This window comes from Balaenoptera physalus, assembly GCF_965194825.1.
Source record: "Balaenoptera physalus genome assembly, chromosome: 2".
In the NCBI taxonomy this organism is placed as follows: Eukaryota; Metazoa; Chordata; class Mammalia; order Artiodactyla; family Balaenopteridae; genus Balaenoptera; species Balaenoptera physalus.
This window is the reverse complement of record NC_138883.1, coordinates 130,004,558-130,021,853: the sequence shown is the minus strand read 5'-3', so window position 1 is coordinate 130,021,853 and position 17,296 is coordinate 130,004,558. Positions and strand designations below refer to the sequence as shown.

Below are 17,296 nucleotides of genomic sequence, written 5' to 3'. Positions count from 1 at the left end.
CAACCTAAATGGGAAAAGAATTTGAAAAAGAATAGATACAGGAAGGAATTTGGGAAAGAATAGATACACGTATATGTATAACTGAATCACTGCTGTACACCTGAAACTAACACAACATTGTTAATCAACTATACTCCAATATAAAATAAAAAGTTGGGTTTTTTTAAAATAAATAAGTACACAGGCTTGGGATTTCTTTGTAGCACAAATATGACAACTCCATGTTACCCACCCTACCCCCTTGAGCATCATAAGGAGTTAATGATGATCCAGTAAGCATTATGCTTCAGTCAATAACAATCCCATATCTTTATGGAATTGGATTTTTTTGCTTAGAACCTTAATTTTTAATTAAATGGTTGTGGTATGAAGTGCATCACTTCTATGAATGATTTTTCAGTTAACATAATTATCTTTTAAAAAAACAGGAAGAAATAAGTTTAGATAGCTGATCCTCAAAAATGCACTTGCCTTTTAAGATCATTTTGTGCCTGAGTTTCATTTCAATTGTTATTTATACAACCATATATATTCTGGTGTAGCAAATTATCTGAACTAGGGTTCTAACCAACTTTAGTTTTTTTTTTTAAATTAAGGTAATACAAAGTATCTAATAACTTAAAATTCACATAACTTCCTGAGTTAAGAAAATCTTAAAAGTGATGCCTGCCTTTTCATTTTCTTATGAGTATAATTTGCAAAGTAGAAAGTTTTAATTTTGATCAAGTCAAATTTATCCATTTTAACTTTATAGCTAGTGCTTTTTGTGTCCTAAGAAATCTTTACCTACTGCCAAGGTCATGAAGATACTCTCTTATGTTCTCTTCAGTTTCATTGATCTGTGTCTCTCTCTCAGTCAGTACCAAACTGTCTTGATTACTGTAGTTATATAGTAGGCCTTAATATCAGGTGAAGTGATACTTTCACTTTAATCTTCTCTTTCAAGATTGTCTTAACTATTCTAAGGTCTTTGCTTTTCTGTAGAAGTTTTAGAATAAGCTTATCTTTGTTTCCAAAGAAACAAAGTTTTCAAGGGATTCATCTGTTCTCAGTTGGCAAACTTATTAGTGTGAAGTTGTTTAAGGTATTCCCTTATATCTTTTTAATGACTGCAGGATATGTATTAATATCACCTGTTTCATTTCTTATATTAATTTGTGTTTTCCTTTTTTTAATCTTTGTCAGTCTTGCTAGAGATTTATCAATTTTATTGATCTTGTTAATCCTAGTGAAGGTTTTAATTTCATTGGTTTCTCCTCTTTACTTCCTCCTACTAGCTTTGGATTTATTTTGCTCTTTTTTTTTTTTTTGGAGGGGGGGTTAGGGTAGAAACTTAGAGTATTGATTTAAGACCTTTCTTATTTTCTAACATAAGCATTTAAAGCTATTAATTTCTCTGTCAGCGCTGCTTTACTATGTCTCAAAATTTTTGATATGTTGTATTTTTATTTTCATTGTTTAAGTTTTTATACCTTTGAGACTGCCTCTTTAACCCATGGAAAAGATTTACACACTTGGAGATTTTCCTGTTCTTTCTGTTATTGATATCTAGTTTGATTCCGTAATGGACACAGAATGTGCTCTATGATTTTTACTTGCTTTAGACTTAAATTGTTCTTCTTTCTCTCACTTCCTGGGGGAAGCTTACATTATTGATATTAGAGCTTTCTTCTTTTCTAATATTTGTATTTGTGCTGTAAATTTCCCTTTTGTACTGCTTTTGCCTCATCCCAGAATTTTTTGATCAGTTATATTTCATTTTCATTCAGTTCAAAATATTTTAATTTCTCTGGAGCTTGAAAAGAATGTGTGTTTTTCTGTTGTTGGATAGAGTATCTATAAAGGTCAATTAGGTCCAGTTGATTAATGATGCTGAGTTCAACTATATTGTTTCTGATTTTCTGCTTTCTGGGTCTTTCAATTGCTTAAAGAGGGGTGTCGAAGTCTCCAACTCTAACAGCAAGTTTCTCTGTTTCTTCTTGAAGTTCTGTCAGTTTTTGCCTCATGTGTTTTGATGCTCTGTTATTAGCATCATACACTTTTCACATTGTTATGTCTTCTTGGAGAATTGACCCCTTTATTATGTAATGCTCCTCTTTATTTCTGATAGTTTTCCCTGTCCTGAAGTCTGTTTTATCTGTAACAAAATAGCTATTCCATCTTTCTTTTGATTAGTGTTAACATTATATATCTTTCACCATCCCTTTACTTTCAACCAGTCTGCATTTTTATGTTTAAAGTGAGTTTCTTGTACACAACATTTAATTGGGTATTGTTTTTCCATCCACTCAGTCTCTGTCTTTTCATTGGTATGTTTAGACCATTCACATTTAAAGTGATTATTGATTTAGTTGGATTAATAGCTACTGTGTTTGTAACTGTTTTCTATTTTTTGTATTTGTTCTTTCTTTTCCTACTTCTTTTTGCCTTTTTTGATTTTATTGAGCATTTTATGTGATTCTGTTTTATCTCCTCTCATAGCATATCAATTATACTTCTTTTCTAAAAATTTGTAGTAGTTTCCTTAGAGTTTACAATATACATTTTAAACAATCTAACTCCACCTTCAAACGATACACTATACTGCTCCACTTGTAGTACAGGTACTTTGTGACAGAATAATCCTAATTCCTCCCTGGCAAACTTCATGACATTGCTGTCATTCATTTCACTATTCATCTGTTGTAATCATGCAGTACATTGTTACCCTTATTACGTGAAACAAGTTAATTTTTAGATCAATTGAAAATTATAAAAATAAAAGATTTTATTTAACATTATTCCTTCAACAACCTTCCTATTTATTTATTTATTCATTTTATTCTGAAGAATGTTTTTATTTTTAAAATTTTGATTGACGTATAGTTGATTTACAATATTACGTTAATTTCAGGTGTACAACACAGTGATTCAATATTTTTATAGATTATACTCCATTTAAAGTTATTATAAATACTGGCTATATTCCCTGTACTGTACAATATATCCTTATAGCTTATTTATTTTGTACATAGTAGTTTATGCCTCTTAATCCCCTATGTCTATCTTACCCCTCCCCCTTTCCCTCTCAGTGGTAATAACTAGTTTGATCTCTATATTTATGAATCTGTTTCTGTTTTGTTACGTATATTCTTTGTTTTATTCTTTAGATTCCACATATAAGCGATAACACACAGTATTTGTCTTTCTCTGTCTGACTAATTTCACTTAACATAATACTCTCCTGGTCCAACCATGTTGCTGCAAATGGCAGAATTTCATTATTTTTTATGGCTGAATTATATTCTATTCTGTATCTTAGCTATTGTAAATAATGCTGCTATGAACATTGGGGTGTATGTATCGTTTCTTGTTTTCCTTGGTTGTATACCCAGGAGTGGAATTGCTGGGTCATATGGTAGATCTATTTTTAGTTTTTTGAGGAACCTCCATACTGTTTTCCATAGTGGCTGCACCAATTTACATTCCCACCAGAAGTGTTCTAGGGTTCCCTTTTCTCCACATCCTTGCCAACATTTGTTATTTGTAGACGTTTTGATGATAGCCATTCTGACAGATGTGAGGTGCTATCTCATTTTGGTTTTGATTTGCATTTCTCTGATGATTAGCAGTGTTGAACATCTTTTCATGTGCCTGTTAACCATCTGTATATCTTCTTTTGAAAACTGCCCATTCATGTTTTCTGCCCATTTTTTAATCAGGTTGTTTGGTTTTTGTTTTTGTTGTTTGTTTGTTTTTGATACTGAGTTGTATGAGCTGTTTATATATTTTGGGTATTAACCCCTTATTGGTCATATCATTTTCAAATATCTTCTCCAGTTCAGTAGGTTGTCTTTTCATTATGTTGATAGTTTCATTTGCTGTGCAAAAGCTTTTAAGTTTAAGTAAGTCCTATATGTTTATTTTTGCTTTTGTTTCCTTTGCCTTAGGAGACAGATCCCCAAAAAATGTTGCTACAGTTTATGTCAAAAGTGTTCTGCCTATGTTTTCTTCTAGGAGTTTTATGGTTTCCAGTCTTAAATTTAGGTCTTTAATCCATTTTGAGTTTATTTCTGTATATGGGGTGAGGAAATGTTCTAATCTCATTCCTTTACATGTAGCTGTCAGTTTTTCCAGCACCACTTACTGAAGAGACTGTCTTTTCTCCATTGCATACTCTTGCCTCCTTTGTCATAGATTAATTGACCATAAGTGCATGGGTTTATATCTGGGCTTTCTATTCTGTTCCATTGATGTATGTGTCTGTTTTTGTGCCAATACCATACTGTTTTGATGACTGTAGCTTTGTAGTATAGTTTGAAGTCAGGAAGCATCCAGCTTTGTTCTTTTTTCTCAAGATTGTTTTGGCAGTTCAGGGTCTTTTGTGATCATACTGAGTGAAGTAAGTTAGACAGAGAAAGACAAATATCGTATTTCACTTATATGTGGAATCTAAAAAAAGGTCACAAATGAACTTATTTACAAAACAGAAGTAGAGTCACAGATGTAGAAAACAAACTTATGGTTACTAGGGGGTAAGGGGGGGAGGGATAAATTGGGAGATTGGAATTGACATATACACCCTACTATATATAAAACAGATAACTAGTAAGGACCTACTGTATAAATGTGAATGGATTCAGTTCCTCAAAAGAGATTCTTATGTCTTAAGTTGTGTTAAGGCAGAGAGAGAGAAGGTGAAAGCAAGAGAGGAAAGAATACCTTAAGACAAAATTACTTAAACTTTTGAAGACAAAAAGCTAAATTACACCAAAACAAGACAAACAAACAAAGTGGGAACGGCAGTATTATTATTGAACAAACTAAAATTCAAGTTGAAAAGTATTAAATGAAAAAAATAGATTAAAAAAATAAATTTTAGGATTCTTTGTTCTAGTTCTGTGAAAAATGTTCTGGGTATTTTGATAAGGATAACATTAAATCTGTAGATTGCCTTGGGTAGTATGGACATTTTAACAGTATTAATTCTTGCAATCCATGAAAAGAGGGTAACTTTTATTTGTATCATCTTCAATTTCCTTCATCAATGTCTTGTAGTTTTCAGAGTATAAGTCTTTCACCCTCTTGGTTAAATTTATTTCTAGGCATTTTATTCTTTTTGATGCAATTGTAGAAGAGATTGTTTTCTTGAATTCTCTTTCTGATAGTTCATTATTAGTATCGATAAGCAACATACTTCTGTATATTAATCTTGTATCCTGCAACTTTACTGAATTCATTTATTAGTTCTAATAATTTGTGTGTGTGTGTGGAGATTTTAGAGTTTTCCATATATGGTATCATGTCATCCCTAGTTTTATTTAGATCTGAATTTTTTACCTATACCCTTTTCCTCTCCCTGAAGAACTCCTTTCAACCTTTCGTGCAGGACAAGTTCACTGGCAATGAATTCCCTCAGTTCTCAGTTTGCTTGAAAAAGTCTTTATACTCCTTTACTTTTGTAGGATAATTTCACTGGATATAAAATTCTAGGTTAGTGATTTTTTTTTCTTTGAGCGCACTAAATATTTCACTTCACTCTCTTCTTGCTTGCATGGTTCTTATAAGAAGTCTACTGTGTCTTATACTTCTTTCTCTATAGGTAACATTTTTTTTTCTCCTCTGGCTTTTTTCTAAGATTTCCTTTTTCTTTGGTTTTCTCCAGTTTGAATATGATATTTCTTTTTTTTTTTAATTGAAGTATAGGTGACTTACAATGTTGCTATACAGAAAGTGATTTTCAGTTTTATATATATATATATATATATATATATATATATATATATATATATATATATGTGTGTGTATATATATATATTCTTTTCTATATTCTTTTCCATTATGGTTTTCACAGGATTATGAATATAGCTCCCTGTGCTATGCAGTAGGACCTTGTTGTTTGTCCATTCTATATTTACTAGTTTGCATCTGCTAACTCCAAACTCCCAATCCACCCCTCTTCCACTCTCCTCCCCTTTGGCAGCCACATATCTGTTCTCTATGTCTGTGAGTCTGTTCTGTTTCATAGATATGTTCATTTGTGTCATATTTTAGATTCCACATATAAGTGATAGAATATAATATTTCTTATGTGTAGTGTTTTTGTTTTTGATTTTTATCCTGCTTGGTGTTGTTAAGTTTCTGGATCTGTCATTAATTTTGTAAAGTCCTTAACCATTATTACTTCAAATATTTCTTCTCTTTTCTCTCCTTTTCTTTCTAGTATTCTAATTATGCATATCTTGCACCTTTAGAAATTGTCCCACAGATCGTGGATTTTCTGTTCTTTTTTTTTTTAATTCCCTGTGATAATTCTAACATCTCTGTCATATCTGAGTCTGGTTCTGAGGTTTTCTTTGTCTCTTCAGCATGTGCTTTTTCTTGCCTTTTGGCATCTCTTGTAATTTTTTGTTGAAAGACAGACGTATTGGGTAATAAGAACTGAGCTAAATAGGCATTTAGTGTGAGGTTTTATTTTAATCTGGCTAGGAGCTGAGCTCTGTTTTATGTTTGCTGTAGTAGGTACTAGAGGCTTCAGATTGAAATTCAGATTCCTTTAGTGTCCTTTTATGATTCTCCTTGCTTAACTTTAGGCTTCCCTGTATACTCCTCAGAGAGCCTTCATCTTGCAGCTGTTTTTGTTTTTGTTTTTAAATGCAAAATTTTAATGGGAATGCATTTCTCTCATAACATTCTTCATTCTCTCCTATTTTCTCATGACTTTTCTTCTGTACTCCTATATAGTTTAAAAACTAGATCCTCACCTCAATATTCTGTCAAGCCCAGACTGCACTGTTGGTAAATGAGCTTTAGGAGCATGGTGAGCCCCCTTCCCCCAGCACCCTCAGGACTGCCCACTGCACCCCCTGCAGGCCCCTGGGTGGGCCCAGTAAGATGAACCCAAGGTTTAATAGTGCTGGGATTTTATTTGTTTTGCTTTATTTTTTATTTTTATTAATTTATTTATTTTAAAATTTTATTTTAGAGTATGGTTGATTTACAATGTTGTGTTAATTTCAGGTGTACAGCAGAGTGATTCATTTATACATATACATATTTCCATTCTTTTTCAGATTCTTTTCGCATATAGGTTATTACAGAATATTGAGTAGTTTCTTGTGCTATATAGTAGATCCTTGTTGATTATCTACTTTATATACAGTAGTGTGTATTTGTTAATCCCAAATTCCTAATTTATCCCTCCCCACCACGTTTCCTTTTTGGTAACCATAAGTTTGTTTTCAATGTCTGTGAGTCTGTTTCTGTTTTGTAAACAAGTTCATTTGTATCATTTCTTTTAGATTCCACATATAAGTGATGTCATATGATATTTGTCTTTCTCTGTCTGACTTACTTCACTTAGTATGATAATCTCTAAGTCCATCCATATTGCTGCAAATGGCATTATTTCATTCTTTTTTTATGGCTGAGTAATATTCCATTGTATATATGTACTACATCTTCTTTATCCATTCCTCTGTTGATGAACATTTAGGTTGCTTCCATATCTTGGCTATTGTAAACAGTGCTGCAATGAACATTGGGGTGCATGTATCTTTTCGAACTATGGTTTTCTCCAGATATATGCCCAGGAGTGGGATTGCTGGATCATATGGTAGTTCTATTTTTAGTTTTTTAAGGAACCTCCATGCTGTTCTCCATAGTGGTTGCACCAATTTACATTCTCACCAACAGTGTAGGAAGGTTCCATTTTCTCCACACCCTCTCCAGCATTTATTGTGTGTAGACTTTTTTTTTTTTTTTAATTAATTTATTTATTTATTTATTTATTTATGGCTGTGTTGGGTCTTCGTTTCTGTGCGAGGGCTTTCTCCAGTTGTGGCAAGCGGGGACCACTCTTCATCGCGGTGTGCGGGCCTCTCACCATCGTGGCCTCTCCAATCACGGAGCACAGGCTCCAGACACGCAGGCTCAGTATCTGTGGCTCACGGGCCTAGTTGCTCCGCGGCATGTGGGATCTTCCCAGACCAGGGCTTGAACCCGCGTCCCCTGCACTAGCAGGCAGATTCTCAACCACTGCGCCACCAGGGAAGCCCTGTGTGTAGACATTTTGATGATGGCTCTTCTGACTGGTGTGAGGTGATACCTCATTGTAGTTTTGATTTTCATTTCTCCAATAATTAGTGATGTTGAGCATCTTTTCATGTGCTTTTTGGCCATCTGTTTGTCTTCTTTGGAGAAATGTTTATTTAGATCTTCTGCCCATTTTTGATTGGGTTATTTGTTTTTTGATATAGAGCTGCATGAGCTGTTTGTATATTTTGGAGATTAATCCCTTGTCAGTTGCTTTGTTTGCAGATATTTTCTCCCATTCTGTGGGTTGTCTTTTCATTTTGTTTACGGTTTCCTTTGCTGTGCAAAAGCTTTTAAGTTTAATTAGGTCCCTTTTGTTTATTTTTATTTTCATTACTCTTAGGAGGTGGATGCAAAAAATACTGATGTGATTTATGTCAAAGAGTGTTCTGCCTATGTTTTCTTCTAAGAGTTTTATAGTATCCGGCCTTACATTTAGATCTTTAATCCATTTTGAGTTTATTTTTGTGTAGGGTGTTAGAGAATGTTCTAATTTCCTTCCTTTTTTTTTTTACATGTAGCTGTTTAGTTTTCCCAGCACCACTTATTGAAGAGACTGTCTTTTCTCCATTGTATATTCTTGCCTCCTTTGTCATAGATTAATTGACTATAGGTGCGTGAGTTTATTTCTGGGTTTTCTGTCCTGTTCTGTTGATCTATATTTCTGTTTTTGTGCCAGTACCATACTGTTTTGATGACTATAGCTTTGTATTATAATCTGAAGTCAGGGAGCCTGATTCTTCGAGCTCCATTTTTCTTTCTCAGGATTCCTTTGGCTATTCGGGGTCTTTTGTGTTTCCATACAAATTTTAAAATCTTTTGTTCTAGTTCTGTGAAAAATGTCATTGGTAATTTGATTGGGATTGCATTGAATCTGTAAATTGCCTTGGATAGAATTGTCATTTTGACAATATTGATTCTTCCAATCCAAGAACATGGTATATCTTTCCATCTATTTGTGTCATCTTCAATTTCTTTCATCAGTGTCTTACAGTTTTCAGAGTATAGGTCTTTTGCCTCCTTAGGTAGGTTTATTCCTAGGTATTTCATTCTTTTTGATGCAGTGGTAAATGGGATTGTTTCCTTAATTTCTCTTTCTGATCTTTCATTGTTAGTGTATAGGAATGCAAGAGATTTCTGTGTATCAATTTTATCTATAATCCACTGTCCTTATGCTGGAGGCCATTTACTCTGGTGGCAAATGAGGGAGGGAAATGTTCTAAATTTTATGATTATATCATTATTTTAGTGGGCCTGTATTTCTAGGCTGTGACCGTCATAAATTTTTCTCATCTTGCATAGTTTGCTTTCCCCTCTTAGGTGGGATGGGCAGGCTAAAGGGGGCTGGGGTGGGAAGAATGCCCTTCTGCACCTGGGATAAGGCTCTGGTAAACTCTTTCTCTGGAGAACAGTCCTTTGTTATGGAGGATGCTCTGGATATGTTACATAATGACTACTCTTTTTCTCTTCCTGAATGAGCGACAAGGGGATCTTTTACGGATTTTCACCATGATAGCCTGTAGGGTTTCTATAGGTAAAACCTAAGAATGTGTGTCACCCTAACATTGCAGTCCCAGGAGTATCTCACTCTCAGGCTTGTCCACACTCAGCCTCCAGCAATTCTAGCATCTTCTGTCCAGGTAAGCAAGTCTCAGCTGTGACTCTGGAGTTACCTGTCTCACCAGATTTTGAGGTTGCAGTTTGCCCTGTGACCTCAGTTCTCTGGTGAGTGGAGAAAAGTTGTTGATATTCAATTTGTTCAGCTTGTTCTTGTTGTAAGAACAGGAGTGAGGACTTCTAGTCTCTTTATGTCAGAGATGAAACCAGATGTGTTCTCTGTATATAATTTCAATTCTTTCAAATTTGTGAGATTTGTTCTTTGGCACAGAATATAGTCTGTCCTGGTGAATATTCCATGGGCTTTTAGAAAAAAAAAAAGTGTACTTTGTTGCTGTTGGGTGGAGTGTTTTGTATATGTCAATTAGGTATCTTTGGTTCATTGAGTTGTTCAGTTCTTCTACACCTGTGCTGATTTTCTGTCTGGTGGTTCTATCAGTTGCTAAGAGTAAAGAAGTTGAAGTTCCCACTCTAATTGTGAGTTTATCTATTTCTCCTTTTAGTGCTATTATTTTTTAACAGCTTTATTGAGAGAATTTACATATCATACAATTCACCCATTTAAAGTATACAAATCAGCAGTTTTTACTGTAGTCACAGATACGTGCAACTAATACCACAGACAATTTTAGAACGTTTTTCTCACCCTAAGAGAAACCTTGTACCCTTTATCTATCACCTGTCTCTTTCCCCATACCTAGCCCTAAGCAACTAGTTATTTACTTTCTATAGAAATTGATGGATTTCTCTGTCCTAATCCTCTGGATAGGGATAACAGGCTTTTCTTGGAGTTTTTTGGGGGGTTTTTTTTTTTGTTGTGTTTTGTTTTGTTTTTTTGACTCTGCCTGTTGGTGGTTCTGGGTTGGAAGCTCCTACAGCATTCTATCTGGAGTATATGGGAGGCAATAAGGAAGCCTAGGGAGTTTACCATTGCTGTGTTGCCTCTCAAGTCCCAGGGTCATAGTCTGTCTATCTTCATTCTGTCTTTCAGAGTCTTCCAATGCTTGTTTGTTGTATTATGACCAGGGTGTTTTAGTTGTAAGAGAAAGGACCTTGGAAGATTGGGGCTCCCAAAATGTATTTTGCCTCCAGAATCCAAAGGGACCCACAAGTGTGTATCTGTTTCTTCATAGTGGGCAGTTCTGGATGTAACTCTTCTTTTCTGTTTGAAACTTTACCAATGTAGCAGACACCTGAGCTTTTGCAGGCTTTCTCTCTCACCTCTAGTAGGCATGTGTCATATTAAGTATCAGGTGTGCTTGCTACTTCCAGTTTGATTTCTCCTCACCAATACATATATTAATGTCTTAGTGAAGGGACTGTCTTCCTGACCCTCCCAGAGGTTTCCAGGTGGTGGCTGAGCAGGTTAGGCCACATTGGATCCACTTCAACATTCCCATTTCTCTAAGCCTTTGATCTCCTCCCTCTAGACTGTGCAGTGGAAGTTCTAGCATCTCTGTCTCATTGACGGTAGGCCTCTACTGAATCAAGACTTCTATTAACCATTATAGGTACTCAAACTAACACATTAAATGCTGAGGCCTCATGAAGCACCCTTCTTGGCCTGATCCAACCTTAGACTTATTCTCACTGGCTAATGTATTATACTTAGACTCCATTTCCATGCTTACTCTCCAGATTTCTGCAAATAAAATTTGCAAGATTCTACAACTCCTTCATGTACATAATCTCTCCCAGGAGCAGCCCTTGCAATTAACTCTCTGAATCATGCTGGGATTTTGCTCTCTCTATGGCCCTAGAGGCAGTGAGTATTGTTCCTGCCTGAAGAAGATAGGAATTTCCTTTTTAGGTAACCACACCAGATGAAGTCAGTGAAATCTTTTTATTCAAGTGAATGCTTGTTTTCTTAGATGGTAAGAAGGGCTGTTTCTGATGTGAAGAAATGTTTAGAGATATTAGAGGTTTAAGGTCCTTAGCTTTGTGTCTACACAAAGGTTTCCATCTCAAGTCTTAAGTCCTCACCCCTTCCCAACCAGAACCTTTACCTTAGCATAAGAGACTTAGCATAAATATACTTTTACCTGGCATGTGATTCTGCAGCCTGTACATTCAGGCCTCAGGCATGTCCCTCCCACAGCTTCATAAAATAAGAATTCCTTTAAGGCCACCATAGAAACTTTCTGATTCTCTACCTATGCCTTGAGTTGAGAGTTCAAGAAGGCACTAAGCTTATCTTTTTTTTTTTTTTTTTTGGAAGGGAGTTGGGATTTGGAGGAATCTCTTAAAGCAGTCAAAAGAAGCCATCTCCCTCCACAATCTTTGAATTCACCATGATGCCACAGCAATCAAGTGCCACAGCAGTTGATCTCCCAGTGCCTTACCCTCCACTGGCAGTCTTAGTGATAATTTGAGTAATCGTGATACCACAACTTCGAGTAATCAGTGATGTCCCACTTTTCCCTGGTAATGAGGTCATTCATGCACTCACCAACCCAATCCCAGAATCCCACTTTGATGGACTGTTTCCTTAGGCTACTCCCTACTAAATCAATCAGGGTACTGGCCGGAAAACACAGATAAGCTGGGATTTTGAAGAGAAATTAATGGAGAAAGACTATTTACAGAAGTTCAGGCAGGGTTCAGAGCACCCACAGGATGATAAAGTACCTGGGAACTTACAGCAGTAGGAAGGTTTACCATTCTTAATCTTTTGGCATGAAGGACAAAGGAAGATCTGGAGGCTGTTGAGACTTAGAGCCAACAGGAGGGGCTGCCCAATAAAAGCTCTGGTCAGAGATGTAGAGATGGAGTGGGATAGAAATAGTCAACCTTTCCATAAAAGCAATGAAAAAACAGGCAAAACTTGTCAGAATTGAATTTTTCAGAACTCTGGAAATTAACAAAAGGCTTACAGCAATCCAGAGTGCATTTATTCAAGAAAAGTGACTGAATCTCAGAAAGAACAGAGACCTTTGTGATATTTTAACCCATAGTCCCATCTTCTAGTCTTAACCTTGAAAACCAAGAATCTGCCATCACAGTTAAAACCAGCAGCTGGGCAGCAACTGGAAAGGGGTGGAAGGAAGTTGGAGCATCTTCAAAGGGTGTTTCACTGAAAAACCCTACTTGCAAGCCTGTCTTTATTTCCTCAGTCAGAGATCACCAGCACAAAAAGCCTCTTCTCTGAGGGTATTTGTCAAAAATTGTCAAAACAATTACAGGCAATTGCTTAACTTCACAGATGCCTGAGGCAGTGGGTAACTGTTGGGGCAAACAATAGACTAGCCATAAAGCTGAAAAGGAAAATTGGGGGAGTAAGGTTTCCACAGGGGCTTTGAAAAGCACTAACATATTCCTAGGAGTATGTAAGGTCATGTGCATGCAAAGGGATGTGAGCATGCTCAGAAAAGACCCAAGAAGGCCCTGAGCTCTCACCTCTGCTTGCAGGAAGTGAGACTCTGTGCAAGCAGGAAGTGAAGGCTAAGGCAGAGTTGTCAACTGCCTGGTTGAGTGTTGAAAAGTGTGACTGGAGCCTAGTGAGAACTAGAGCCATACAGGAGGGTCCATCCAGGGGAGCTTTATCCTCACATCAGCCAAACCTAGCTGGAACCAGTTGGTAAGGGAATCCTGGATTAGTACAAAAATCTAAGGCAAGAGAACCCATAGAAGTAGGTCTAGCTCTTGCCTTGAGATCTTTGATCATCCAAGATGAAATAATGGCAAAGCTTTTTTTGCAGGATTGTGGTGGCCCAGGGAAAAATAAAGCCCACGGAGAAACAAAATTATCAATGGTTGCCAGAGACTTGGCAGGGGGTTTGGGGGATGGGGGTTGGCTGCAAGTGGACACAAGGAACATTTGGGGATATGAGAAGTATTTTATATCTGATGGTGGTGTTAGTTAAATAATTGCATGTATTTCAAAACTCATTCAACTGTACACTTAAAATGGGTGAATTTTATTGTATGTTTGTATGTAACTATACCTCTATTAACTAGACTTTTTATAAAAAAGAAGAAAAAGAAAATATTCAACTTTTCTCTCTTCCTGCCCTTTACCCTCCTGCTATGCCTCCCTTGTCCTAATTCAGCCTGAAACCAGCAATCAGGCAGCTTTGGAGGTTGGGTCTGTAGAGGTCACCTTCTTGGATTACAGAGAAAGGCAAAGACTGAGTTGAGGGGTGGAGAAAAGAGAAAACAGTCAGCACAGGGAGTCCTGTGAAAACAACAGTAGATTAATCTCTCCTCACCAGAGGATAGCACTTCTGGTGGGAAAACAAGGCATCCAACAACTGGAGCTGCCCAGACTGGGATCAGAGGGCTCATGACTCGCTGCAGAAAGATGCCAAGCAGGAGTCTGAGATGGGATTCCTCTGCTGTGTGGGAGAAGACCCTCAAACTACATGATTCAGATTCTAAAATTACCTCTATAAGCAATCTGTGGGCATACATTTGTAGGATAAATTCCTTAAAATTTTGTTTTTTAAGCTCTTCGATATATATGTGTTCTAGCTAAATGGGTGACTTTTTCTATTACATGATTTTTATAATGTATTTCAAATTCTGTCATTGCACTGGTTCTAGTAAGCCAAATTCAGACTGTAACATGGAAAAAGCTTACTTTTCCTTAGCTGCTAACATAGGGATGTTACGTCATCTGAAAACTGCTAATAAAATAAGCACACACATACCTCACCTGATTCCAGTGCTCAGTTTTAAAAGGAATTTACATTTCTGTTGTGTACTCTGTTGACCATACCTAATCCTTTATTTTAACAAAGGAAAAGACTGTCTCTAATGGAAAGAATTCTGAGACTTTCCTTTTGAACTCACAGTGTCCTTCTCCCCCTCTTTCCCCTTCCAGGAGGACAACTGTGAGTTTTGTGGCTTACTGCTGCTCCACCCAGTGTCTGCAGACTTTTGACCTACTGAGTTGATAAACACTCAAGAGCCTCAGGAGTGTTGCCAGCTTGACACTGCAGTTGCCTGCATATCGCACAGTGTGACAGAGGGACAGGAGAGTCCAGCCAGGCCCAACAGGCCCTTCCATCCTGTCCTGTCACACTTGGAGACTGCAGGACTCTAGAAATGTCATGATCGAGCTTCAGAGCTGAAATGCCTTCACCCTTCCCCCAAGTTGGAATATATCCTTCCCCAAATTAAGAACCCTTTGTCTTCCGTGTTTTTCTTTTATGTCAGCGAGTCTCTTATGCAGACTATTTAGTTTGATGTGCCTCCCCAAATCTAATTTAGAGCAAGTTTAAGCTCCCTGAAGAACTGTAATTTGATAATACAACCAAATTAACTTTTGAACACACATACTTTCAGTGGTATCTGTAATCTTCTCATCTCTCTTTTTTTCCCAGAGAATTATTCCCCAGAGGTTATTCTCCATGTTTTTAACAAATTTCAGTAAACCCTGTGACCTCAATAGTATTGAATAGCAGTGTGTGTGGGGCGGGGGTGGGGAGGGGGGCGGGGGGGTGCCTGAGTTGGCTTCCAAGTTAGACTCCAGTAGGGGCTTCACGAGGGTCCTAGCACACACCCTCTGGAAAGTTACAACCTTGTTTATAAAGTTTTGCAACATATTAAGAGACTTTTGTGAGGGGTTTTAAAAATAAAACTGTAGATTATAAATGAAATACACACTTATTTTGAAAAACTACAGAAAAATAATTTTTGAATTTATTTCCTGATAAGACTTTTTTATATGAGAAGAGGGACATACGAGGCTTTAAAAGATCTGATCCTTTTCTTTCTAGATTTAAACATTTTCTGGCTACTGAGAAAGGGAGAGAAAAAACACATTAAAATATGATCTCTGGTGTTTCTTGTTAGATGGGTTATGGTTAAATTTATATTGACTTTGAAACATTTTTGTTACATATGATAAACAGGCTTCAGCTACTTCTGCTACTAGTTTTTAGCAAGGTGATTCTAAGTACAGCCTGTGCACATTTATTTAAATACCTGGTGCATTAGATCATCTTCATTTTGACCTTAGGTTTCTTATGTACTTGACACACTGTTGTCCAGATAACATTGAGAAAACACAGGAAAAGCAGGTCCAAATTCAGCCTTGGACTTTTGCAAAAAGACCATAAATGGAAAGTGTGAGATTATGCTCTGACATAAGATAATGCTCTTAATGGAGGACTCACATACTTGCTCTTCCTTTGAAAGGATGGCATTTTAATGTTGCTTTGCTGCCAGATGTTCATCTGGTTGCTGTGAAGTGATTCTTTTTTTACTTTTTTAAAAAAGTTTAATTATACATAGTTTTCTTTAAGACAGGACTAAAAGGGAACCAAGAAGTTTTACTTAGTAGGAAAATTCTTTTCAAAAAATTTCAGACTTGTCAAAAATTTGGTTTATGGAATTTTATTAGCTGCCCTAAATCTGTAATGCTAGGCTCTAACAGTGCTAAAAATCCTACATAGTTACTGACAAATGTGTGATCTTTTCACAGTCACACCACCTGCTGCCTGGAAAGCAGACTATCCACATAGAATGGTGAAGGCAGAACATTATCAACTGTATTTCCACTGTTCTTACTTCCTCTTGTCCCTTTCATAACTTGGCCTCTTCAGCCTTAATATTTCAAAGGCTTATGGTATAATAGAAACTGAAGATCTATATCAAAATGTAACACTTCTTTCATCCTTTGAAATAATTGAAGTTTTAGTGTAACCCCTCCATGTATATAAATTGGGAGGTGAAAAATGTGGCATGAAATTTCACAAATGTGGTTCAGGCCTATGTGGCTGCTACCTGTCATTTAAGTGACAGTAATATGTTTCAACATCTTTCTACTTTACCCTCTACAGTCATATGTCTTAAAATGGAGCTATGAAATTTGCTAACCTGATATTCAGGATTCTGTTGAGATAAGGATATGTAATACTTTTAACTTGTTTGAAATTTTACAAAGACACTTACAATCCAAACAGCCTCTGTACAAGCCATGTGTGTTGAACACCAGCAGTGGGCTAGGCAGACAACCTTTGGGTGGTCTCAGCCTTAATCCTTGATGCAGCACCCAGCTTAATTGATGAGAAATGGAACTTATAATTTGGCTTCTTTGGTGCTGTTCATTATAAAAATTTTGTACTGGATTCACTGATGTCTTTTGATGTTATAAAGAAGTGTTGTAGACTGCAGAAGATTTGCCTCCATTCTAAATATTTAATTGTGTCCAGAGCTTTGCAGAAAATTCTAAAGTTACTATATATATGTTTTCTTGAGCAATGGTTATACTAGGTAGAGAAATAATTCATGCAATTATAATAATGCTCAAAGAAGTGAGTTATTTGGAAAATATAGTCTGTTCAGGTAAGTTTACATCAGTAATCTGATATGTGGTTAATGGTAAATTTTAAAATACAGGATACCCTGTTGGGCATAGCCCTTATGATATAATACAAGGGGGGGTCCATTTAAAGTGGATTACCCTATCAGTGTTCTTCAAAATGCCCAATTGTTATACCAGAATCCTCAATTACATAACATTGTGTAGATGAATGAAATGTTGCATCTTCAATGAATAAAATATATATTTTGAGCACACTTTGACATTTTTTAAAATGATCAATACAGAAGAGTCCTGGCTAGTGGAGGATACATTTTGGTTAATAGAAAAGAATGATGA

The 17,296-nt window shown here is 36.3% G+C and overlaps 1 protein-coding gene across 5 annotated transcripts in view; it reads left to right on the top strand.

Moving 5' to 3' along the window:
• LRRC28 (leucine rich repeat containing 28) overlaps window positions 1-14,814 on the top strand; it is a 164,896-nt gene extending 150,082 nt beyond the window's left edge. For all 5 annotated transcript variants that reach the window (XM_082448472.1, XM_082448470.1, XM_082448471.1 and 2 more), the window contains one exon: window positions 14,513-14,814. In XM_082448472.1, coding sequence (XP_082304598.1) covers window positions 14,513-14,526 — 14 coding nt within the window. In that variant the 3' untranslated portion in view covers window positions 14,527-14,814. The remainder of the gene's footprint in view (window positions 1-14,512) is intronic.
• Window positions 14,815-17,296: the final 2,482 nt, after the last annotated feature.